The following is a 27086-nucleotide window of genomic DNA, read 5'->3' as shown; positions in this document are numbered from 1 at the left end:
TCCGCCCCCCCCCCATAGCTCCCCTCCACCTGATTCCCCCCACCTCCACCTCATGCCCTAACCCCCCCGCCACTGTCCTCATCCTATAGGTGTAAGATTTTTGTCCAATCTCTTCCTGCATCCCTCACACCTCCTTCCCCCCAAGAATCGTCAGTCCACTCCCTTTCCATGCCCCTGATTCTAATATATTCACCAGTTTATTCTGTTCATCAGATTTTTTATTGACTTGATTTTTAGATTCACTTGTTGATAGATATGTATTTGTTGTCACTTGGTTGTTCATAATTTTTATCTTTTCCTTTTTCTTCTTCATCCTCTTCTTAAAGAATACCCTTTAGCATTTCATATAATCCTGGTTTGGTGGTGATGAACTCCTTTAGCTTTTTCTTATCTGTGAAGCTGATTATCTGACCTTCAATTCTAAATGATAGCTTTGCTGGGTAGAGTAATCTTGGTTGTAGGTTCTTGTTGTTCATCACTTTGAATATTTCTTGCCACTCCCTTCTGGCCTGCATAGTTTCTGTTGAGAAATCAGCTGACAGTCGTATGGGTGCTCTCTTGTAGGTAACTAACTGTTTTTCTCTTGCTGTTTTCAAGATTCTCTCTTTGTCTTTCGCTCTTGGCATTTTAATTATGATGGGTCTTGGTGTGGTCCTCTTTGGATTCCTTTTGTTTGGGGTTCTCTGCGCTTCCTGGACTTGTAAGTCAATTTCTTTCACCAGGTGGGGGAAGTTTTCTGTCTTTGTTTCTACAAATAAGTTTTCAGTGTCTTGCTCTCTCCCTTCTTCTGGCACCCCCACAATTCTGATGTTGGTACGCTTGAAGTTGTCCCAGAAGCTCATTACACTATCTTCATATTTTTTTATTCTTTTTTCTTTTTGTTTTTCTGTTTGGGTGTTTTTGCTTCCTCATATTTCAAATCTTTGGTTTGATTCTTCCCCAAGAAATCCAGTCCTCTAGTCTGTTGGATTTCTGTATATTATTCTTTATTTGAGACAGTGTATGCTTAATTTCTGACTGGTCCTTTTCCATTTTTTTCCATTCTCATTAAGATCCTTGAAGGTCTCACTAAGTTCCTCGGAGGTTTCACTAAGTTTCTCGGTGGTTTCTAGAAGATTCTTGAGTAACCTTATAACTGTGGTTTTGAACTCTATATCCAGTAGTTTGCTTTCCTCCATTTCTTTCATTCATGTCATGTTTCTTTGTCTCCACATTTTGGCTGCTTCCCTGTGTTGATGGAGTGGCTTTGTGTGGTAGGTGACCTATAGGGCCCAGTGGCTCAGCCTCTCCAATCACCTGAGGTGGACACTCTTGGTGCACCCCTTTGTGGGCTGGGTGCACAGTCTTGTTGTAGTTAAGTCTTGATTGTTGTTGGTATCACTGGGAGGAATTGACCTCCAGGCCACTTGGCTGTGAGGATCAGCTGTGTCTATAATGGAAGAACTGCTGTGCTGGAGACACCCTTATGGAGCAGGACTTGCTTCAGTGGGGCTTTTGTGCTCACTGAGTCTGCCTCTTGAGTATGTCACTTATGGATGTGAGGAGTTGAAATCTGGTGTTGTCTCACACTGACCACTAGGTACAGTGGCTCCTGGATCTCCAAGGAGGTGCAATTCAGCTACTGTCTGAAGCCACCCAGCAGGAGCTACAGCACGATCTGCAGATTTCTCCTCTTTGTTTGGGGTTTAGAAGTTTTGGTGCTCTCTGACCCAGCTGCAATTTGTTAGGTTAAGCTGCGAAAAGGCAGGCCATTCATATGCAGATGATGCTGCGTACAGTTTGGGTGGGTTTGTAAATTGGGTGGGGCGGGGTCTCAGGGAATCACCAGGGTATAGCAAACAGCTATGGCTGCCAGTCAGCCATCTATGCGTCTATGCGTCCCTTTGTCCCGCACCCCAGTGCAGTAAGCAATGATTTCTGCGAGCACCTCTGCGAGAAAGCCACCCTCACTTTCTGATCCGATGCCAGACAATCCAGTTTCTCCCCATAGGACTCTGGGTCCCCAGAGTCTCTCTGGAAACTGGAGTTCAGAGCAGTCGGGAGCTTGTATCTCCCTTCCAATTGGAAAAAACAGCGCACCCAGTCGCTAGCCCGATTTGTTTGCCTCCGTACCTCTGCTTTTCTGTGCCTCTGAACCTCCTACCTGGTCTCAATGCGCTTTTTTCTTTCCTTCTAATTGTAGAACTTCTACTCAGCCAGCTTTCCCGTGGTTCTGGGTGATAATCGTTTTGTCTTTTAGTTGTAGTTTTGGTGTGGTGGTGAGAGGCAGCACATACAGATGTATACCTATGCTGCCATCTTGGTTTTCCTAAGATACATTCTTGAAGCATAATATAGGCACAAATGTCTTTGCTATGTATAAGTGTTCATTATTTCCAAGGTGACTATATTTTATATAAAAAATTGTGGATAGTAAATATTTGTTATTTCAAAATCCTTTGAAAGGATGAAGTAACTGAATTTTTAAAAATCAAATAAATAGATTTAATTATAATCAATATACCATTTTAAATACTTTTCAGTGTCCTTTGCAGATATGTTTTTCCCCTCGTAAATGTTTAGAGAGCATTAATCTCCTTCTTTACCCCTCCCCCCCTCCTATCTAGCCACTACCAGCCTGCTCGCAGCACTCTACAGCTTTATCTGTAGCATTGTGGCGGTGGCCCTACTGTATGGGTTGTGTTATGGCGCTTTAAAGGTAAGTAATAGGTTGTAGTGTGTTTTGTCTTTAAGGTTTTTTTTCTATAATAAGAATGTTTTCAATGGATTAATGATTTTTTCCCCAGTGCACTTTAGCATGAATTTCCATGATCATTTTGAACATTATTCTCATTTCCTTTGAAAGCAATTTCATAATTAACCCTTATTAAAAGAAAATCCTTTTCCATGCAATAATTAGGGGTTATTATTAGAAACAGATTATTCAAACTTAGGCTAGTCTGATATATATGTGGATATGGTAATAACAGAATATGAAGGTAATTTTAGATTTCTAATTAAGGATATATGCAACTACCGTTCATATCAAGACTTTGTAAAACTTATGAGAACAAGTTCAAAGACTGCAATTTAAGATACATTCTAGCAAATTATTGCACTGAAATTTAATGTCGTTATTGGTTTAGAAGGATCTGGATGAGACTTATTAGCTCTATTTCTAAAAGATTTTCACCAAATTGTAAATTAAAAAATTTAAATTTCTAATAAACAACCCTTAAGTCGTGGTATTATTATTCTTTTTTATGATTAGTCCAAGACAATCAGAGAATAATAGGGTTGAAAGAACTGTGAAAGGTGACTTCAGCATTTTTCCTTGCTTCTTTTCTTCAGTAGCCTTTAAGGCAGGGGTGGAGAACATCTGGCCCACGGGCTGTATGTGGCCCGTGAAATCATTTGGTCTGGCCCTGCCAAGGCATTAGGGGTGAGTTAATTAAATGTTTGACCAAATATAGCAGGCTGGTTTTTGAGTTGATAATTTTGTATGGCCCGCAAATTATGTTATAAATACCCATATGGTGGCCCTTGGCAGAGAAAAGGTTCCCCACCCCTGATTTATGGAATGCATAGTGTGTGCCCAGTGCTATGCCAAACACCATTTCCTGCTTATGAGTGGCTTATATGTTGCCGTGATTAACAAGTCGACAAACACTTTCATTAGAGGGTGATGAAGGCTATGAAAACAGTCTTATGGGCATGGTGATTATTGCCTTGTCCAGCCTAAAGGGATTAAAGATACTTTTCCAAGGGTGCTTTTTAACCACAATTTGAAGGACAAATAGGAATTAGTTAATTGAAACAATCTAGAGATACATAGTAGAAAGTTATATGTAGAGAGGTTTGAGGTAGTGATTAGTAGATTTGGAATTCATCAACACAATTAAATCAAGAGTAAGAAAAAGACTACTAATATGGACTGACGAGAAAATGGGTGAGGATAGAACCCTGGGAAATGCCAATTTTGAGCATTGGAGTTTTATTGAACTTGTCAGTAAATAGAATATTGGTCATTTGGCTGAAGAAGCTAGATTAATATAAACTTAGGTTTGAATGGATATTAAGCAAATGTATTCTACTCTTTATAGAATACTAGAGGCCCGGTGCACGAAATTCGTGCATGGAGGGGGTTGTCCCTCAGCCCAGCCTGTACCCTCTCCAATCTGGGACCCCTCAAGGGATGTCCCACTCACAATCCAGGACTGCTGGCTCCCAATTGCTTGCCTGCCTGCCTTCCTGATTGCCCCTAACCGCTTCTGCCTGCCAGCCTGATCACCCCATAACCACTCTGCTGCCAGCCTGTTTGCCCCCAACTTCCCTCCTCTGCCGGCCTGGTCACCCCTAACTGCCCTCTCCTACAGGGTTGATCACCTCCAACTGCCCTCCCTTGCAGGCTTGGTCCCTCTCAACTGCCCTCCCTTGCAGGCCGGGTGCCTCCCAACTGCCCTCTCCTGCTGGCCATCTTGTGGTGGCCATCTTGTGTCCACATGGGGGCAGGATCTTTGACCACATGGGGGCAGCTATATTATGTGTTGCAGTGATGGTCAATCTGCACATTACTCTTTTATTAGATAGGATAGAGGCCTGGTACAGGGGTGGGGGCCAGCTGGTTTGCCCTGAAGGGCATCTGGGATCAGGTGGGGGTTCCCTTGGGGTATGGGGTGGCCTGAGCGAGGGGCCTATGGTGGTTTGCAGGCTGGCCATGCCCCCTGTCAATGCAAGCAGAGGCCCTGGTATCTGGAATTTCTTTTCCTTCTACAATTGAAACTTTGTAGCCTGGAGCGGAGCCAAGCCTGGGGCTCCCTCCGAGGCCGGTAGCCATTTGTGTTGGGGTTATAATTGAAACTTTGTTGCCTTAAGCGGGTGGGCCCGGCCAGGGTGTGTGGAAAGCTTTGCTTCCCCTGTTGCCGGCGGCAACCCTGGCCTGCTCTCTCAAGCTCCATTCTGCCACCATTTGTTTGAATTTGTTTACCTTCTATAATTGAAACTTTGTAGCTTGAGTGGAGGCTTAGGCCTGGCAAGGGCAGGTGGAAAGCTTGTTTCCCTCTGTTACCTAGGAAACCTTGCTCTCTGTGGCTGTAGCCATCTTGGTTTGGGTTAATTTGCATACTTGCTCTGATTGGATTGTGGGCGTGGCTTGTGGGTGTGTTGGAGGTATGGTCAATTTGCATATTTGTCTATTATTAGATAGGACTAGCATTCCCGTTGCAGGAAAAATCCTGCAATAGGGTTTCCTGCTGCACTCTACCCCGCCCTGCCTGCTCTCCTCCCTTGTCCCCCACCCCGCCTTCTTCGCCAGCCTGCCTGCTCTCCTTCCTTCGCCCCCAGCCCTGCCTCCGCTCCTCCCTTCTCCCCCGCCCCGCCTTCTCCGCCAGCCTGCCTGCTTTTCTCCCTTCTCCCCCGGCCCCACCTCCGCTCCTCCTTTCTCCTCCCCCCCCCCCCCCCCCCCCCCCCCCCCGGCTTGCTTGCTTCTCCCAAGCTTTGCTCCCTTCTGCAGCTCTTGGCTTCTTTCTGTGCTGTCTTGATATGCAAATTAGCCACCATCTTGGTTGGGATAATTTGCATGCTCGTCCTGATTGGTTGGTGGGCATGGCTTGGCTGGTGGGCGTGGCCTGGGCGTAGCGAAGGTGCGGTCAATTTGCATATTTGTCTATTATTAGGTAGGATGGTTGGGAAACTTGTGCATATGCTTAGGGGTTGTTTTCTGGTTTTTGATTTTTAAAAAGATCTGGAACTTAGTGGCATTTAAAAGGGAAGGGGGAGTAGTCAAGTAGAGAGGGAGATATTTGATAGAGCTAAACCCAGGAAGGAACTGGAGACAGCTGATCCGAATCCACGCTTCTCCCATGTGCACCTGTAAAGCTTCCTAGTACAGGGGTTTTAGATCTGTTTTGAGTCATGTTTTGTTAAGTCATTATTTGGAAGTTGCACTTAAAAAGTGTAAGTTTTTTTTATGCCTAGTTTACAAAGGCCTGTTTAATTATTTAGCAGAAGAGCAGCAATTGTAAAATTGCCAGCTAAGAACACTGTATCCTCAGATAGGTAGGAGGATAAGTTTTTGCCTTCTTTCTTATACATGGCTTTTGCATTAGACCAGTGGTCGGCAAACTCATTAGTCAACAGAGCCAAATATCAACAGTACAACGATTGAAATTTCTTTTGAGAGCCAAATTTTTTTAGACTTAAACTTCTTCTAACGCCACTTCTTCAAAATAGACTTGCCCAGGCCGTGGTATTTTGTGGAAGAGCCACACTCAAGGGGCCAAAGAGCTGCATGTGGCTCGTGAGCCGCAGTTTGCCGACCACGGCATTAGACCATTTTAGTTTTATACATCACCCATTATAATAAAACCAATCTGCAGATTTAGTTATATACATGAATAAAGATTATGTGCAAGAATTTTATTAGAGCAGTGTTTGTAACAGCAAAAAGTTGGAAATAACTAATATTTGTTATTTGTGAATGGTTAATTATAGTATAGCCATACAATGGAATACTATCCAATCACAAAAAAGAATAAAACAGATTTTTGTATGCTAATATGGAATGATTTCCAAGAGATACTATTTGTTTGTTTTCAAGCTTTATTGAAGTATAATTGATAAATGAAATTGTAAGGTATTTCAAGTGTACAACAGGATGATTTTTATATATGTACATATTGTGAAAAGATTTCCCTCATCCATTTAACCCAGACATCACTTCACATATTTACCTGTTTTTTTTTGTGTGAGAACATTTAAGTTCTACTCGCTTAGCCAATTTCTGTTATGTAATATAGTGTTATCAATTATAGTCACTATATTATATATTAGATCCTCAGACCTTATTCAACTAACTGAAAGTTTGTACCCTTTTACTAACCTCTCCCTATTCCCCCATCTCCCAGTCCCTGGAAACCACTTTTCTATTCTGTTTCTATAAGTTCAACTTTTAAAAAAATATTCCACATGTAAGTGATACTGTGCAGTACTATTTGTCTTTCTCTCTCTGGCTCAATGCCCTCCAGTTTCACCCATGTTTTTGCAAATGACAGTTGATCCAAATCCACGCTTCTCCCAAGAGCACCTCTAAAGTCTCCTAGTACAGAGGTTTTAAATCTGTTTTGAGTCATGCTTTGTTAAGTCAGTCATTATTTGGAAGTTGCAGTTAAAAAGGCAGTTTAAGGTGGAATAATATTCCATTGTGTGTGTGTGTGTGTTACATTTTCTTTCTTTTTTCTGTGTTTTTTTTTTAAAGGTAGGCAATATGCCAAAAAAGGATGTTTCCTTTGTGCTTTTTTGAAAAAAATTATTATTTTCTACTCTATGCCAGGTACCATGCTAGTGGAATCCAGAGATTACAGTGAGCAGTACAGACATATCACTTCCACATGTTTGGTTGGCCTTTAAAACTAGCTTTTATGTTATTTTTTTCTGAGCATATGCAGTTTATTTGTTCAGGCAACACTGAATGCCTGCTCAATACTTTGGAATATATAAAGCACATCATATGAACCAGGACATCAAGAAAGCAGCACATCAAATGTTAATGTTTTCTTTTGCCTAATTTGGTATCATGTGTTACCTTTTCCTACTCTGTTGTTATTATAATCAAAAGTTTACTACAGCAAGTTATTTGTTCTGCAAAGTGGAGAACATAGTTTACTGTAAGCTTAATTTTACTTTAAATCTGAAAGAGATTGACGGCAGCATGCGTCAGAAGCAAATGTATCATTCCTGGTGTATAAATAGAGTTTTAGTACCTAAAGAAATCTGAAGATAATCTAGCAGCTAGATTCTAGCTCATCTGAAAGTAATAAATCTACATTTATTGGGAATAAAATGAAATTAATAATATAGTTTAAAAGTTTTTGTTGAGTTTAGTTTCCTTTCTCTAAAATACTGACATACAGGATTATATGATGTATCGTAATTAGAAGTATGTTATTCTATCACATTTTACTCCCCAACAGGATTCTTGGGATGGCCAGCATATTCCAGTACTTTTCTCCGTTTTCTGTGGTTTGTTAGTGGCAGTATCCTATCATCTCAGCCGACAAAGCAGTGATCCATCTGTACTTTTGTAAGTGAAATCGATTGTTATTGAATTGAAGACATTTAAATAAATGGGCATTTCTGATTAGTTATGGCACATTAAATTTTTTTAGAATATATCATTTGCTAATGATTAAGTATACTTGGATCACTTGGTTTTTTATCTTGAACTTTATTTGCCGCTGGAAGGTACTGGTTTTCAGGTTATATATGTATTTTTATATTAATTATTTTCTCTCTCTCTTTTTTAAATATAAAGCTCTTTGATGCAATCTAAGATTTTCCCAAAAACAGAAGAGAAAAATCCAGAAGACCCTCTGTCTGAAGTTAAAGATCCACTGCCTGAAAAACTTAGAAACTCCATTGTAAGTTTAAACTTTTTAAAAGCACTTAAAATACTTGAATTTTAGATAGGTCATCATATTTAATGAACACTTTTTGAAGCCCTTTAATAATTGGGGTAAAATGTATAGCTATATGTATTAGTTATACATTTTTTATTGCCTTTATTACAATTTTAACATATAAGAAATGCTCATTCCTCAAACATGGTTTCTACATAGAACAGTATGCCAAACATTTATTTTGAGATCAGGTGAAATTAAGTCATTTTATTGTTTATAGAATTCTTAATCCTGTTCAGTTTAAACTGGCATTTGAAAGATAAATGTTAACATAAATTAGAGTTTGTTGTCAATTGTATTGATAAAAACTGTGTCCTTGTAAGTCATCTGCTAGTCTGTTAGTGTGTTTTATTTGTCAAGGGCAGTCTGAAAAGTTTGTCTGTCTGTTTATTTTCCTGGTTGAAGGAGAGAACAATAACCTGGACTTAATATACATAAGAAAATACAGTAATTAAAAATTTTTCTAATTTAATGAATTTTAATGTTGCCTGCATTCTTTTAGTGTTTATTTGAAAAATGAAATCTATAGATTCATATCTGCCTTCTGGAACAAAACATAACATTCTAAGTTATTATTTTAGATTTTTTCCCATTTGTGACTATTTATTTATTTTAAATATATGTTTTTATTAATTTCAGAGAGGAAGGGAGAAGGAGAGAGAGATGGAAACATCAATGATGAGAGAGAATCATTGATTGGCTGCCTCCTGCATGCCCCACACTGGGAATCGAGCCCACAACCTGGGCATGCGCTCTTAACCGGAATTGAACCTGGGACCCTTCAGTTCACAGGCTGACGCTCTATCCACTGAGCCAAACCAGCTAGGGCTGTGACTGACTTTATATAGGTCTTGAATTAAACACAATGTTTGCCTTCAGTGAACTTGAGCTATTCACATATTCTTTAGGGAACTTCAGAAATAAAAAACTGCCTTCAGGTAAAATTTAAGCAGTTTTTTTCTGACTTTAGTTTCCATGTTAGCAAAGGATACTTAACATTAAATGTAATGTAGAAAACTTCTGAATCTGCTTCAAAGTGTAAATCTATGCGTCAGTCAATGACCAGAGCTATCAAGAGATTTCTGGTTTTTGCTATAACCACTAAAAGAACCAAAATCTAGTAAGTAAAATAGGACATGTGCATGATTTCAGCATTTTAAAAGATTAATGAAAATATAACTTTGTTATCCAAAAGGATGAGCCCTATACTAGTAAATGATAGAGTAATTTAAGTATCTCATTTCCTTTTCCCATAAAACTTACAGGCCATTGGGGAAAGTAATACACAGCTTCATTATAAAAGACATTATGATATGGTGTATAATGTGGCGAGTAAGTTTAATTTCCTTGGTATTGCGATGTCAAACCAAAATAGGAAGAAATTAAGGAAGAAATGAAGATTTGTAGCTAAGAAATAGAAGTGCTAAAAAAAATAGGATCAGTGAAAAATTGTTTCCTAAACAGTTTGCCAGTTGGGAATGAAGGAAATACTTTACTTTGCTTTTGACAATTGTGTTTTGTTTCACAGAGTGAACGTTTGCAGTCTGACCTCGTAGTGTGCATAGTCATTGGTGTGCTGTATTTTGCTATTCATGTAAGCACAGTGTTTACAGTATTGCAGGTAAGGAATCATTTAGCTCTTTTGGTTGGGAGAAAATAACTTTGTTTGGGTTCATTTCTGATTTGATTGTAATGTTTGTGCATAAATGCAGAAATATATGAATTCCCCAAAGTCCTGCTCATCTGTCAGCCATACATTACTCTTCTCAGTGTTCTTCATTCTTTTGTGCAGATCCCTGGTTCCTCGTGGTGTCAGTTAGGCTGTGGTGTAGTTTCACATAGTTTTCTTCACTTGGATTACCTTGACTTTGGTCAGTTGTCATCAAATTTGAAAAATTTTGGCCTCTGTTACTTCCAATGTTTTTTCTGTCCTCCCTTCTCTGCTCTGTTGACTAACTGCCCCTCCCCCCCTACTCCCCCCGCTTCTGCCATCCACCCCTATCTCCTGACTTCATCTTAGGCCTCGTGAAGTTGTCCCATATGAGTCAATGATGCTTTGTTCCATTTAGTCTTTTTTTGTATGTGTATTTATTTTGAATACAGATTAATCCCATCTAGTGTATTTTTCATCTCAGAATTTATAATTTTCATCTTACATTTAAGTCTTTTTCTTTCTTCTTCCCATGCCTCTACTTAATCCTTTGAACATAGGGAATTCAATTCTTACTCTCTTAATGTCCTTTTATCGTAATCTAACTTCTGTCACTTGTGGGTTGGTTTTGATTAATTAATTTTTTCCCCTTTATGGGTCATAGTTTTCTGATTCTTTGCATGTTTAGTAATTTTTATTGGATGCCAAGCTTTTTGGTATTGTATATTTTTATATCCTAGAACTTTTCTTGAATTTTGTTTTTTGGTAGTTAAGTTACTTGTTAACAGTTTAATCCTTTCAGCCCTTGCTTTTAACACATTGCAGACCAGTTAGTTTTATTGCTAGCTTTACCCAGTGACCAGATAAGTTTCTATTGAACAAGTACAAAATGTTTTACATAAATGTTAAAGGCACACTTTAAAATTAAATACCCATTGCATTTGAAGTTATTTATTACATGTTCTTACAAGTTAATATCTTTTTAAAGTATGATACTTTGTAAAACACTGTGTAATATGAAGCAAGAATTTCATGATCCGTCCGCAATGTGTTAAGATTTGTTAAGTGAAACCAGGGTTGGTTTTAGTGTAGGGCTAATATTCCTCTCCCCGAGGCAGCACCCCTTTGACTCTCTGCCCAGTGCCCTGTGAACCCAGGGCTTTTCCGGTCTGGCTGTGGAAACGGGCAGTTCCTGGCCCTGTGAGTGCTGGGTGCTGTTCTCTCTAGCCCTTTCCTCTGAATCTTTCCCTGCTCTCATGGAGTTCCCTCACACACTTGTGCTCATTCCCCTGAATACTTAAGGGGGACCCTCTGCAGATCTTCACATTTTTCTCTATTGTGCACAGTCTGTTGTGGTGACCTCTAGCCGTCTTCGTCTCTCCAGGCTCCCAATTTCATTCTACCAATTCGGGGTACCAGGCTTTGTGTGGGTTCCCTCCCTGCACTGCAACCAGGAAACTCCCTCAAGACAGTAAACTGGGGCAGCCCTGACACTGACTCATCTCTCTCCTCTCTCTGTGGGCTCACTGTTTATTTCGTTAGGTCTAGCGTATTGCAGACCATTTGGTTCATATATTGTATTCTCTTTTAGTTGTGTAATGTGGGAGAGTAAATCTCTATTATTCCATTTGGCCAGAAGCAAAGGTTATGTGATTTAATTTTATTTAACATTTTGGCCTGTTTTTCTTTTCTTCCAATTTGAACTACTCATTCTTGAACACCTCAAGTTGAGTTGGGTCTAGTGGGTTTTCAGGGCTCAGATGGGTCTAGTGGGTTTTCAGGGCTCTAGTGGGTTTTCAGGGCTCTTCATGTCCAAGAGGTTCTAGTGTTTCTAAATATGTGACTTCCATTTAAATATTTAGGTGATGTAGTTGATTTCCTCTTTTGTGAATTTGGTCATACATAAGAACTGTCTTCTAATGATGTACCACGTGAAGGCACAAAAAAGGTTCTTTTTTTTTCATCCTAGTCTGCTCCTCACTCAGACTTAGCTCGTGTCCTTCATCTCTGCTCGTTAAAACAATGGAATCAATCCATGCTCTGCAAGTCACATAGACCGTTCTTAGAATAGCGAGCAGTACACTCCAGGCCTTCCTCTCTTTACTGTATATGATAGTGTGACGCCAAAGAAATATTTGTAATACATAAACAGCCACTGACTTTCATAGCTGACTTAATCAGAAAAACTACCTGATATAAAAATATTAACTTAGACAAATGTTTAAATCTTAGATTCCAAAATTGACTTTGCTGTTCTCCATTATCATATGGAAAGTTGATCTGACAAATGAGAAGTTCTCCTGTGGGTCTCAAAATCACGTTTGATTTTCTCCACCATGTTCTTTTAGCCTGCTCTCAAGTATGTGTTGTATGCACTGGTTGGCTTCGTGGGTTTTGTAACCCATTATGTGCTGCCTCAAGTCAGAAAACAGCTACCGTGGCACTGCTTCTCTCACCCTCTGCTGAAGACAGTGGAGTACAACCAGTATGAAGTTCAGAGTGAGTATTTCAGTTCCCTTGGTTTCTTTTTTGCTGTTAACAGATGAAAGTTAAATAGTATCATCAAGTAACACTTTGGCTGTGTTTCTTATATTTAGGTTTGAAGCTGTAATGAGTCAAACTTTTTGCAGGATGCTTTTATTTTAGTTAAGTATAAATATCAGTGCTACAAAGCCAACTTTCCACAAAATAGAATTTCCTTCTTCCTTCTCTAAATTGTTCTTCACATACTTCATTGATGCACCCTCTGTGTATGTCTGTGACTTCTCTTTCCAGTCCCTACTCTTTCCTTTAATTTTTCTTGCCATGTGCAGGCAGCACAATCTTTTTTAAGGCTTCTATTTGAAATATTTAAGCTTAGGGGGAATAGAAAGGTCTTTGTTTCTGCTTCCACCAGAGGCACTATGTCCTACCACAGAGGGGTATAAAAGAGTTGATTAGGAGAAAAGAAGTTAAAACATTTGTAGTTGCATTATTCATTCTGACTTGGGATAAAGTATAAAATGACTCAAAAAGAGGTGGAAGGCCCGTCCACTAGGCAAGGTTCGTGCTTGCCACTCAACACCCTGACTTTTCTTTCATGACTTAAATATTCAGTCCTGTTGGCCCCATGCATGACCTGTAATAGTCGTCATTTCAAAGAAATAATAAATCTTCATACTTCTGTCGTTTATTACACGCTAGTAATTAAATAGGCGAATGCTTTTCCTCAAACTCTTTCTCAGTTTGTAAATTACTATAGAGAGTAAATTCCTCAGTTGTTTGAAGATGTTATCTTCCTTAGAGAACTGAAAGCTTTCTGTACCAATCTAGACTTTATATTCTTAAAGCAAATTTCCTAGGCCTTTAGCAAAATTGCTTAAAGCATCATGTCATCTTGATCACCAGTTTGATCCTGGAGAGAGAATGAAATAAACGCTAGTGTGTAGGTTGCAGTGATAACACTACAGACCTTTTACAAAATGTGTACTTTGTAGATAAGGGAAAAAGACATAAAATTGTATAAGAATCTGTACTGATTCATTCTTACCATCAAGAAAATAACTCAGAATGATGTGTGTTTTTTTTCGATGAACTATCAGTATTGCTTTCATATGTAAATAATAAGTATATCTGGTTTGTTTTAAACAGCAATTTTCATTAGAGTAAATCATTGATTATATTGTTTCTTCATTTTTGATCTTAACAAAACATTTATTCTAAGTTTTTACAAATTTTGAATCAGCATAACATTTTTGACTTATTGAAAATACTAAGTATTAGCAACGTTTACTTTTCCCCCCTTCTACTGATTTTAGCAGCTGAAGGAAAAATATTCATTAGAGAACTTCCTAAAGCCTGGTGACATTGTTTTCATATAGCCAGAGAACCTTATTTTAAATCTTTCAGTTTATCCTAGATTACTTTGTCCAATGAAATAATATTAAAGCATTGAAAAAATATTGACAATGAAAGTGACTAGTACGAAATATGTTAATAAAAAACGTATCATACTTTCATATCTCTTCTGAGATATAGTCTTATAAGGTATGTCTAAGGATTTTAAAAACAAAGGGGCAGTCTAATAATCTTTTTCTCCAAAAGTTATTGGCATAAGTGAGAAAGAGTTTTAAGAATTAAAATTTAAAATAAATCTCATCTATATTTAAGTCACATATAAGTTGTGAAGTTGGATGTGTTTCAGTAGTCTTAGAAGTTGACGATTGAAGTACTTGATTTCTGAATTTATCTAGAGTAGAGCTGAATTTGAGTTGTAAGATTTTTCTTTCTCATCCCATTGCTTTTATACACTAGATGACGTGGTCTTGACTTATATTTCCTTATTAGATGCAGCCACTGTAATGTGGTTTGAGAAACTTCATGTGTGGCTTCTTTTTATGGAGAAGAATATCATCTATCCATTGATTGTTCTTAATGAACTGAGTAGCAGTGCAGAGACAATTGCTAGTCCAAAAAAACTGGATACAGAGTAAGTATAATACTCCTCTAATCTAAGTTGGACTACTGGGGGCAGTCAGAAGCACTGTCTTAAAGTTATTCATCAAGTTACAAATAATTGAGTGTCTTTTTGGAGCAAGACACTGTGAGATAAAAGCCAGGTGAGCCCTAACTGGTTCAGTGGATAGAGCATCAGCCTGTGGACCGAAGGGTCCCAGGTACCATTCCAGCCGAGGGCACATGCCTGGGTTGTGGGCTTGATCCCCAGTAGGGGGCATGCAGCCGATCAATGATTCTCTTTCATTATTGATATTTCTATCTCTCTATCCCTCTCCCTTCCTCTCTGATATCAATAAAAATATATTAAAAATAAAATCCAGGTGAAATTTTGTGTATGACTTTCCTTTTCTGAACATCTGTTTTTGCTCTTGGCATTTCACTACTCCAAACATCTTATTGTCGATTGATACTTGATGAGAGGACACTTATTAAATAAGGTTATTCTTTAATATTAGATGGTAAGTTTGGAAAATGGTTATTTTTGTAAATTGTGTAAATCAGACCTATAAATCCACTTTTGCCCCACCCTGTATACACAATTTACAAAAATGGTTATTTTTGTAAATTGCGTAAATCAGACCATATACAGGGTGGGGCAAAAGTGGATTTATAGTTATACGTGAAACACAGTTTATTCTTGTATTATTATTTAGTAACTAGAGGCCCGGTGCACAAAATTTGTGCATGGGTAGGGTTCCTAGGCCTGGCCAATGATCAGGCCGATCAGGTTCCCCGCCTTCCCGCCTCCTTCCCTCACTCCTCAGTGCCCTGCCACTGCTGCCGCTGGTCACCTGCCATGGTCCTCGCTGCCCCCTGGTGGTCAGCGCACATAGCGACCGATCGAACTCCCGGTCCACTGGTTGAACTCCTGAGGGGACGATTTGCATATTAGCCTTTTATTATATAGGATTATTGTATTTTTCCATATGAACAATTGTGAACCTATGTTTGCCCCACCCCGTGTAGTTGGCCTACCCACTAGACTAGGTATATGTTGTTAGGTAAGTGTTAATATGTTTTTTTACGTGCTAAATGCTATTAATGTTAAAGCAATAGAAATGTTGAGAGACTGGAAACCAAATGTCAGAATTATAATACTGTTAACTTGTTTCTTAAACTGATTTATAAAAGGATAAAAGTCATAATACATATTATTAAAAGGGAATATTATGGTAGTTTATTTTTGGATGTGATTTGCTTAGCTATATAAATCGTTTTTAGAAGTTTAAATTTATTATATATATTGTAAGCTTAGTAAATAAAATGGTGGTTTTTCTGAAGTTAGTAGATTTTCCCGAGTTTCAGTCCTTGGTTGATGAGTTGTGCTGTCTTTTTATTCTAGACTGGGTGCTTTAATGATCACCATTGCTGGTCTGAAGTTGCTCCGATCCTCCTTTAGCAGCCCTACCTATCAGTATGTCACGGTTGTCTTCACTGTGCTCTTCTTCAGAATTGACTATGAAGCGTTTTCAGAGACCATGCTCTTGGATCTCTTCTTCATGTCCATACTCTTCAACAAGGTAATTCATCACTAGAGGAATAGCCCTCACTGTATAAAGCACCTCCCCAAGGAATACACTACTTAGTGAGGATTATCCTTGCATTTCATTCACGACATTATCTTTTAAGTAACATCTTTCTTCATTTAACCAGTTATTTAGGAGCATATTAGAATTCCTAAATAATGCTAGTCATTGTGACCCATAAGACATACTTCTTGTAATAGCTAAGAAAATAAGATTAAGTTATATGGAACCATTAGAAAAACACCAATAAGTATATATATTTAAATATGTAGGGTCTTCCAAAAGGGGGGTGTAGTTTGGGGATAATTTAAGAAATAAGCATGGTAACAATTGAACTGGGCTGTGGGCTGCTAGATAGATGGAGAGAGAAAATAACCTGAAAGCTGATTGAAGATGGTGGATACCCAGAGCAGTCAGGCCATGTGTGAGCAATCAGAAATTAGTTTGATAAGGACAATTGTAGAATGCTCTGAAGTTTACAAAATGGTTCTAAAATTTGGTATCCACCATAATTGAGGTGCTTTTAGTCCTTTTATAAATGAGATGGTAAAATCTGACCCTTCTATCTTACCATTCCAAGGACGTTTTTGCTGAACCACACTAACTTTCTAAATGAAGTTTGTTGTGCAGTCAGGTTATTTGTAAGTTAAATAGAGCTTAGATTTCATGTTAACGCTGACCACATGCAAAGGACTTTGACATATATTATCCCATTTGATAGGTAACAGAGCTGAAGCATATGAGCAGCTACAAAACACAATGAAAGCCCAATTTTAGGAAAGTTAGCCTGGTCAGCCACATTTGGGATGAATTGGGGAAGAGAGAACCTGAAGGTATGGAGAACAGCTTAAGAGATTGTGACAGTAATTTAGATGTGATAGAGATCTGACCTAGGATGGGAACAATACACATTGGAAACCATTAATCTGAACAAGGTTTTAGTGATGATCAGTTTCAAAATATTATGCTAAATATTAAGCTAAATAACTTCTAAAATATTGCAATATTATATTTGCTCAATCACTAATTTGTATGCATTTTTATTATTTATTTCCTCTTCTAGTGAGCATGGTTAACCAAAGGAGGAAGCCAGAAAGTTAATCAGAGAATTGTTTGTATAAAGAAGCATGTGGTGTCTCACAAATTTAAATATTTAGATTGGAAATTGTATTGCATCTTTTTATATTGGTTGGGGAAAAAGTGAAAATTGCAGTAAAATATAAACTGAACAATCCTTGAAATAGAGTCACTGCACTTACTTGTATTAGTTTGGCTTTTCCTAATGCTTTCATTTGTTAAGCAAATTGTTTTTGAGAGCATACCCTGTTCAGAGAAAGATTTGTCCTTAGAAGTTTACATTTTATATGGCTACTTGATAGAACTTACTAGCTATAATAAGCAAGTAATAGTCAAGGGTTCTCTTTAGGTAGATTTTTAAAAATATATATTTTATTGATTTTTACAGAGAGGAAGGGGGAGGGATAGAGAGTTAGAAACATCAATAAGAGAGAAACATCCATCAGCTGCCTCCTGCACACCCCCTACTGGGGATGTGCCCGCAACCAAGATACATGCCCTTGACCAGAATTGAACCTGCGACCCTTCAGTGCGCAGGCCAACGCTCTATCCACTGAGCCAAACCAGTTAGGGCTAGGTAGATTTTTTTAAGATACCATTGTAAAATGCACTATTGATTTAATAGCCTTTTAAGAAAAAATTATTCTGAATGTATACAAAAATATTTTTACCCACTAACTACTTATCCGTGTAATTGTATATTATTTTTTCTTCAATATTACAGTCAAAATTAGAGTACAGTCCCTTTCACATCTATACTCTGGGCAGTTTTCTGAATCACTGCTTTTGAGCAGTTATAATGGCATCTTGATAGTATACATCCCGCTTTTACTTCCTGTCATCCTGAACATATTAGTACCAGAAATCACCAGCATAGTTTGGGGCCATGACAAAGAATGCAAGGGTTCATCTGCATTTTCTAATTGGTTGAAGTTGTTATTTCTTTTTTAAATTGAAAGTTAAACAGATTCATTGTAAATCAGCTAAACGATTTAAATATGAGGTGTATGAATCATGGCACCGAGTGAGTCAGAACCTTTTGCTTTTAAGATTCTGTGATCTGTTTGTAGAATTGGGCCTTGCACTGCCTAGCATGCAGAGGCAATCTTGGGCATGTATACTAATTTTGTTTCAGTGTTGAAGACATGTTCAACAACAAAACAGATCCTAATTTAAATAAGATTTAAAAGTATATTATGTTTCCATTGACAATAACAATTGAGATTACATGCAGATGCTTAATATACATGTAAATTCTTAGGCAAACAGGCAGTGACGCTGTATTACAACTTCATCCCCTGCCTGGTTACTTTTAGATTTCTTTGGATATTGCATTTAAAACATACCCAGTTTGCAGAGCACTAAAATTCGAGGGAAACATCTTAGAATCAAAATATATATGCATTACTTCAGCTTTACAGACATCTAGATTTTCTACCTTTCGTTGTTTTGCTTGTTTAGTATTGAATAGCCAATAGTGGGCATAGAATTTTTTAAACAGATGGAACACAATTCATAAATCAGCTAGCTGTCTTTACTTAAAAATATATAATGTCTTAGAAGTTGATGTGTCTTTTTATGCAAATGGCAAATAATGTCAATAACATTTTTCTACTAGGTAGACAAACGTTTTAGAGGTGTTTTATTTTAATTTTCAAATATCCAATATGTTTTTTACTGATTGCTTTTTTTTTTTCCTTCTACAGCTTTGGGAGCTCCTTTATAAACTGCAGTTTGTGTACACTTACATTGCCCCATGGCAGATTACATGGGGTTCCGCTTTCCATGCTTTTGCTCAGCCCTTTGCAGTGCCCCGTATCCTTCTCATAAAAGTTTTATAAGAAAGGGCAGTCACACCCTTGATGAAAATGTTGGTTTGTAGGGATAACCTTTCACAGGCATAGAATATACGTTACCATGTGATAAATTATCAAAAACTCGCTATTCTTTGAGTCCACACCTATAATGATGTAGATTGTTTAACTTGTATTAACATCTGTGCCCCACAGATCATCTGGACATGAGAAAAGTATTATGGTTTTATAATTAAATAATGCTGATTTAAAAAATTATGTTTATATATATGAGTATTAAAGTCCAAGAATTTTTTAAAGTCATTTTTTAATTTTTCAATTACAGCTGACATACTATATTATATTAGTTTCAGGTGTACACCCCAGTGATTAGACATTACATAATTTATTCTCTTAGATCATCCTGATCTATCATGAATTTTCAATAAATACAAAATATGTTTAGAAATATTTTTTAAATGAATGAAGATACAAAACATTTTTCATAATCGTATGTCTAAAATCTTCTATTCTCATCATTTCTTAAAAGTACTTTCTAAATAAAAGTAATGGTTAGTGACCAACATAGATTTTGGAATATAGCTTTTTTTTTGTGTGTATCTGTAAAATTTAGTTTTATCCTCTGGAAAATTAAATCCAAGTATCTCTACCCAGAAGTGACATATGGGCTTTTATCAAATACATGTTAGCAGATATTTATTTAGCTCCCTTCCAAGCATCGTGCCTTTCATCAAGCTGTGTCTTTCCACTTCTAGCCACGTGCTGTCCAGTGGCACCGTTTCCTGTATTCCTCTCATGAACATTATTTTTCTAATTGCTTTAATTGCAGCATGTTTATGAGATGTGTGTGTGTGTGTGTGTGTGTGTGTGTGTGTGTGTGTGTGTGGTTTGTGTGTGCACTCCGATGGATGTTAAGGTCCTTAACCAGTTTTCCCATAGATTCAGCCATGCTATTTGTTCAGGCTGCTGTATCGGCTTTCTTTTCTACACCACTGAACCCCTTCCTGGGAAGTGCAATATTCATCACTTCATATGTTCGACCTGTGAAATTCTGGGAGAGAGACTATAAGTGAGTAAAATAAAGCATTTGAAAGCCAATTTTATCTTTTTTATTAGAAAACTATTGACAGCATAATTATATGTAATCCAGGATTGTTAATTTTTTGTGTTAAATTACTTTGTTAAAATTTTATAAATAATTCTAAAAGTTTCAAAATTACATAAAATTAGAAGAGTCAGAGAATAATTACTCTTTATTTCTCAACCTTTTTTTCTATTTATAAGATTTTTAAATTACATTTATTGGGGTTACATTGGTTAATATATTTATAAGATTTTAAAACATAATTTTAGTTGGATATACTGATTTTTCTCTTTTTCCTTTTAATACTATTTCTTAGAATTGTTCCATGTTAATAATACTCTGAAGTGTTATACTATACAGCACTACATCATTATATCAGTCACTAGATGCCTGGTGCATGAAATTTGTGCACGGTTGGGGAGAGGGGTGTCCCTCAGCCTGTCCTGTGCTCTCTCGCAATCCAGGACACTACATGCACCAGTGACCATACTTTTCATACAGGTGAAAAGCGTCTTGCTGTTGTATGGACAGCTACATTTTTTTGCCTTGATTATAAAAAGTAGTACATACCATGATCCTTCTGAGGCAGTACCATTTTCCCCATCTTATGGTTGGAAAAACTGAAGCAGAGAGAAGTTAAGTAATTGGCTTTGTCACACAGTTATAAGAGTCAGAATCAGGGCTGACCACAAAATGTGTAAGCCAGAGTCCATGCATGTCATCGCTGCATCATCCTGTTTTTTCAGTGTTAGAGTAGCCTTCCAGGTTTTTGTTTTTGTTTTTGTTTTAATATATTTTGTTGATTTTTTACAGAGAGGAAGGAAGAGGGATAGAGAGTCAGAAACATCGATGAGAGAGAAACATCAATCAGCTGCCTCCTGCACACTCCCTACTGGGGATGTGCCCGCAACGAAGGCACATGCCCTTGACCGGAATTGAACCCAGGACCTTTCAGTCCGCAGACCGACGCTCTATCCACTGAGCCAAACCGGTTTCGGCGCCTTCCAGGTTTTAATTTTTAAATCTAAGAGACTGTTCCCAATATATAGGGTAGGGCCCCTAGGCCTGGCCGGCGATCAGGGCCGATCTGTGGGGCGACCGGTGGGCAGGGTGATCCGGGGCCCCCCACTGGCACCCGCCTTGGCCCCGCCGCCACCGCCACTGGTCGCCTCCCTCTCGGGGCTTGTTGGGGGCAGCTCCTTCATTGAGCGTCTGCCCCCTGCCAGTCGTTCCACTGCTTGTTTTGCTGTTCGGTCAGTTTGCATATTAGGGTTTTATTATATAGGATAATTAGTTATTTCATGTTTTTCTTAGAAATAGCTATTATTAGAGCTAAATATTTTATAGGTTAATTAGAGGCCCCGCACGGATTTGTGTGCCGGTGGGGTCCCTCGGCTTAGCCTGTGGGGATTGGGCCGAAACTGGCTCTCTGACATCCCCCGAAGAGTCCTGGATTTCGAGAGGGCATGCAGGTAAAGCAGATTCGGGGATGACAGTGCCCCAGCAGCAACCTAACCCATGGCCGATTCCACGAGGAATCGGGCTTCCTCCTCCCTTCTCTCTGGGTCTGGGGTGTGGGTGAACCAGATTCGGGGCTGACAGTGCCCCAGCAGGAACCTAACCCATGGCGGATTCCGTGAGGAATGGGGCTCCCTCCTCTACTGGTTGGAGCATCTGCCCCTTGGTGGTCATTCCACATTATAGCTACCAGGCAAACGGCTGCTTAGGCTTTTATATATATAGATTCTGTTTTTTTCATGAAGATAAGTTTTCAGTGACCATTTTGTACATGAAGTTTTCCATTTAGGCTTAGTTCCTCGGGCTATTTAACCTGATTCCTAAAAATTATCCTTTTACGTAATCTCTCCAAATTTCTTTTTTTTCTCTTAAGTTAAGGAAGACTATCTATAAGAAAACTTACTGAGTCATGGAGCTTAAACATTTTAAGGGATTGGGCCAAAAGAGGCAGTCGGACATCCCCCCGAGGGGTCCCAGATTGGAGAGGGTGCAGGCCGGGTTGATGGACACCCCTTTCCCCCCCGTGCATGAATTTCATGCACCGGGCCACTAGTTGTTTTATAAATCTCTTTAATGTCTGGCTTAATAAAAGACAGCTCAAGTCCTGGCCGGTTTGGCTCAGTAGATAGAGTGTGGGCCAGTGGACCCGAAGGGTCCCAGGTTTGATTCCAGTCAGGGGCGCGTACCTTGGTTGCAGTCCAGGAGCATGCGGGAGGCAACCAATCAATGTGTCTGTCTCACATCGGTGTTTCTCTCCCTTCCACGCTTTCTAAAACTCAATGGAAAAAATATCTTCCAGTGAAGATTTAAAAAAAAAAAAAGACAGCTTGATTCTCTTATCTGCTGCTGCATTCAGTCTGTTGTTGCCATATACTGTTTTGGTTGAAGTATATGAAGAAAATCTGGCCTCACAGACATAGTTGGAAAAGAAAGAAGTGTTTTGATTGCCTTTTTAGTCAACTGTGGATATTTTTTGATCTTTCAGTAAAAGTCGACAAATGGTTTGTTTCCTAAAGATTAGTTGAAATGTGGAATCTAAAACCATATCCATGAATTTCTGGAACTGTGTTACAGCATAATCTACTGATAAGTCTAACACTTTGGATGGATCTTTTTACCTACAAGTAATCTTGTAACATCTTTTATCGATCATTTAGAAAATATTGGTTCAGTGAGTAATGTAGAGCTTCCAAATTTTGACATATTTCACTATATAATATTTTTTAAAATGTATTCATTCATATCACTTCCAATCGCAAAAGAAAACTATTTTTGAGATACTATCAAGCTCATGGTGGTAAATATAAGTTTTCCAAAATTCTAATTTTTGCTTAAAAACTCTTATTATTGGCAACAGATACCCTTGTCAGTTGTTTTCTTTGAAATGGCAGACTCTCTGTCTTCATTTTTGAGAAATGTTTGTCAAATACCCAGGGCTGAATAATCATAGTTTATCCAACAGCCTTTCAAGTAAAAATGTCTCCTGTGAAAAAAGTACCCAGTGTGTAAATCCAGCAGATGCATAATGCTTTCCCTCGAGACACCCACCCTACTCAGCAACGCAGCAGAGGTGCTATACGTGTCACACACTGTGTTAGAAAGAGGGCTTGTAATTTAATAAAATTGATATTTGTTCATTAAGAACATTTTAAGGTGGAAGTTGAATTTTTATTTATTGTATTTTGTCTTGTGCGTGTGTGGCAGTAACAAATAGTACAATCTGGTGCCCCTACCTTGATTCATGTTAAAGCACCAGCTGTCTTACCCACCTTGATCTGTACCATCAGTGCAATTGCCAACACAGTGAAAGAAACAAATAATTGCTCAATATTATTTTGGAAATAGTTTTGATCTGGAAAATTCCCTGGAAGGGTCTTGAGTTCCCTACTCGGGGTTCTGTGGACCACGTTTTGGGAACCACTGTTAAAAGGAACACTGAGCATTAATAGATGTTACCTTCCCCTTGCAAAGAATGTTTCATGCACTGTGCATCTTTAAGATCTATATACAGTGTGGTGTGTTTTTTTCTTATCCTGCTGAATTATATTTTTACATTAAACTCAACAATGTCTCTACACACTGTTTGGTGACACACCAGTTAGGAAATAACTGCTGTGTTTATGTATGATGGATGTGGAAAAATAAAAAAAAACCCTCTAATATTGTGCTACTGCAGAGTTTTATCAATATGCTAATCATAGATTTTTCTCAGAGATAGTCATAAAGTGGTAATATTTATTTCATCAAATATTGTATTGTTTTTGCTTGATAGGCATTTTTAAATATAAAAAAAAAAGAGTACTAAAAATGTTTTATTTTGCCATCTTCAGCACAAAACGAGTGGATCATTCAAATACCAGATTGGCTTCCCAGCTTGATAGAAATCCAGGTAACAGCTCTGTTTGTGAATCAAGAAGCCTGTCTAATGAATTTGTTACATATATATTTCACTCCCGACTTGTTAGGAATCCTGTGTGGGTTCCAAATGGTCATTTTTAAACCAAATACCTTTTGCTTTATTTTGTTTACTTTAGCAAAATATACATGAATTAGAGTATCTACAACTTAGATATCCATATTTGATGAAATGTATTTTAAGAACACTGATAGGGATAAAAATTGCCATTTAAAGATTATTCTTATATAGGTTAAAAAGTAGAACATGGTCAAAGTAAAATTGGTTAGCTGTCTTGAATACTGTGTAATCTAACCAGGATGTGTTTTATTAATATGTTTTGTTTCCCCCCTTCTCTGAATGTTTAGGTAAATATTTATTTAACTTCATTTAGTTAATTGACATAGAGAGGTCATGTAGGAGGGCCAAATAGCCATTCAACACAGGGCCTTATTGAGTAGCACTTGGTAGTGTTACCATTTCTAAAGTCTGGTTCTTAGTTTTGTCGTTTGGGGAACTTTTGTTGGCCCACCCATTAGTAATCTGACACAGAAAGTGTGAATCACATTTCTCCAACCACAGAAATCCAATGTATTAATTTACTAAAAGAAATACTACTCCCAAATAGACTGAAATACTTGTATTCATTTGACTCAAAGATTCCTTGCAATGCTATCTACTTAAGAAACTAAATTATAATAATCAGATTAATTTCTAATTATAAAATTGGATTAAGGAGAACTAATTAATTGATATTAATGGCTGTCATTATCACGTTCTGGTAGATAAAACAGCCATCTCAGCTCTAGTATGTCTTTGTAAGGGGCATGGAATTCTCACGATGCTGATGATGCCATTCTGTATATCAAAGAGGCCATGTCCTGAGTTAATATGAATTAGTATGCATACTTTGTAGTGGTCAGACAGAGCATCATACCGGGCCATTTTATTGAAGACAGTCTGGCATTGCCCTTTCATTGTTTTATTATTCAGTTAGGCCGAGTTTAAAGGCAGCCATTTACAGGTAGGTTATTGCCTTGCATGGGTTATTTCTGAAGATGGTCATTTCATTTATTGGGTAATGTTTTACTCTTTTTTTTCTTAAACTTTTGTAGGTTCTTTGCTGCTTTTTTATATATACAGTTTATTTCTATTGAAAATTAGTTTTAGCCATCTCAATATATAAGTTATTTTGACTGATAATTTATCTTTGTTTTGAACTATCTTGTTTGTTCAAGTTTTGTATTACCCATTTTCTTTATTAGTATGCCTTTTTGTTCTAGTTCTGATTTTCAGAAAAAAAATCTCTTTTTATTTCTCTTGCATGGTTTTAACTATAAGGCATAGTTCATTGAACAGTGATAGAAAAGATCATGGACTATTAAAAGGTGGAAAGACCTTAGATTTCATCTACTCCAATTGCTGCATTTTATGGATGGGAACCAGAGATTCAGAGAGGTTACGTGACTTCTAACCCTAAATTCTGAAACTTTTGCCATCACTCTGTATTTCGTTTTTGTATAAAAATTGTAAGAGTTTGAATATTATTGTCCTTGTCAAAAAATAAAGATACAACCCTAACTGAAAATTAGTTTTAATATGTTTAACACTCTTGTATATTCAAATAAAGTGATTTTAGGGTAAAATTTAACATTTTTAAAAAATCCCTTCTTGTAGGATCAGATGACAACAATCTGAATTCCATCTTTTATGAACATTTAACCAGATCCCTACAACACAGTCTCTGTGGTGATTTGCTCCTAGGACGGTGGGGAAACTACAGTACAGGGGACTGTTTCATTCTTGCCTCTGACTACCTCAATGCATTAGTACACCTTATAGAGATCGGCAACGGGCTAGTCACTTTCCAGCTGCGGGGACTTGAATTCAGAGGTAAGACAGACACCTTTTATTTCTATAATGTACTCCTGTGGTATCTGAGTTTTCTGTGTTTACACTGCAAATCACAAATTATAAAATTCGATCCTTAGTCTTTGGACTTGTAGAATGAGGAAAGTTGTTAGAGAGTAACTATTAGATCCTCCCCCCCCAAAAAAAAATTTCATATTGCAAAAAGATTCACTTTTGCAATATGCCATATATGTAAAGGCAGTACCACTATTGTATAAGTGACTTGTTTTCCAGTGTTGCTGAATTTCTGTGATCTGTTAGATGGCTAACAGAAGGCAGTGTGGTGTTTTGTGTGAGGCAGAGAGTAGTTAACCAAGTTACTTTGTCTTCAACAGCTTTTTTTAAAATTATTATTATTGGAGTGAAATTCACATAACATCAAGTTATCAATTTTAAAGGGAACAAATCAGTGGCTTTTAGTACATTTACAATGTTGTGTAACCACCACCTCTGTCTAGTTCCAAAGAATTTTCATCTCCCCAAAGTAAAGTCTCATACCCATAAGTAGTTACTCCCGTTCCTTCACCAGCCCTCAACAATTTCGTATAAGACAAATGAAAGTATTTACACACAGAAAATCATGCATTCAGAAACATCAACTTAATGTTATCAAGTGATATAAGTTGAATATCTTATAAGTATGAATAGAAACATGTTTTTTAGGAATTGAAGAACGTCCTGTTAATGTATATTTTTCCAATCTAGGGAACATTTGGACTTGAGAGTTTTTAGAGAGAGCATCTAAGCTATGTTTTGATGTATTCTAAGAAGTGCCTTGTGTGTTTTTAACCTGAAATAAGAAATAAGAAAGCATTTGACTAGGTAGAGGGTCAAATCAGACTTACACCCTGTTGTGGTATAGAATCACATAACAAATGTCATATAATATCTTTTGTTAATGGAACAAGTGCTTCTCTAAAGTTACTCCATGAATGGGAAATAAGAGTTTACTTGTGAGACACATACTCAGATTAAGGCAGTAAATGTTGATGTTGGTTATTCATTTGTAATCTATTTGTAGCTCATTCTCATTCTCTCTCTCTCGCTCGCTCGCTCTCACTCTCGTTCTTCTATTCTTGTCCTATGGACCTTAATTCTATCTCTTCTATAGTCTTACCTAGTGCTATTCAAATCTAATCCAACTGCTAGTAGACTCATTAAGAGTCAGTACCCACTCA

The 27086-nt window shown here is 37.7% G+C and overlaps 1 protein-coding gene across 6 annotated transcripts in view; it reads left to right on the top strand.

Annotated features, from left to right (window-relative positions):
* Window positions 1–27086, top strand: part of PCNX1 (pecanex 1) — a 156147-nt gene that overhangs the window by 97996 nt on the left and 31065 nt on the right. For all 6 annotated transcript variants that reach the window (XM_028141477.2, XM_008138886.3, XM_008138887.3 and 3 more), the window contains 11 exons: window positions 2607–2698; window positions 7950–8059; window positions 8291–8396; window positions 9964–10056; window positions 12435–12585; window positions 14413–14554; window positions 15926–16103; window positions 18893–19001; window positions 19940–20069; window positions 23933–23991; window positions 25675–25890. In XM_028141477.2, the coding sequence (XP_027997278.2) occupies window positions 2607–2698; window positions 7950–8059; window positions 8291–8396; window positions 9964–10056; window positions 12435–12585; window positions 14413–14554; window positions 15926–16103; window positions 18893–19001; window positions 19940–20069; window positions 23933–23991; window positions 25675–25890 (1386 nt within the window). The remainder of the gene's footprint in view (window positions 1–2606; window positions 2699–7949; window positions 8060–8290; window positions 8397–9963; window positions 10057–12434; window positions 12586–14412; window positions 14555–15925; window positions 16104–18892; window positions 19002–19939; window positions 20070–23932; window positions 23992–25674; window positions 25891–27086) is intronic.

This window comes from Eptesicus fuscus, chromosome 5 (assembly GCF_027574615.1).
Source record: "Eptesicus fuscus isolate TK198812 chromosome 5, DD_ASM_mEF_20220401, whole genome shotgun sequence".
NCBI classification, from domain to species: Eukaryota; Metazoa; Chordata; class Mammalia; order Chiroptera; family Vespertilionidae; genus Eptesicus; species Eptesicus fuscus.
Note: the sequence above shows the minus strand (reverse complement) of the source record. Positions and strands in the feature narration are given on the sequence as shown.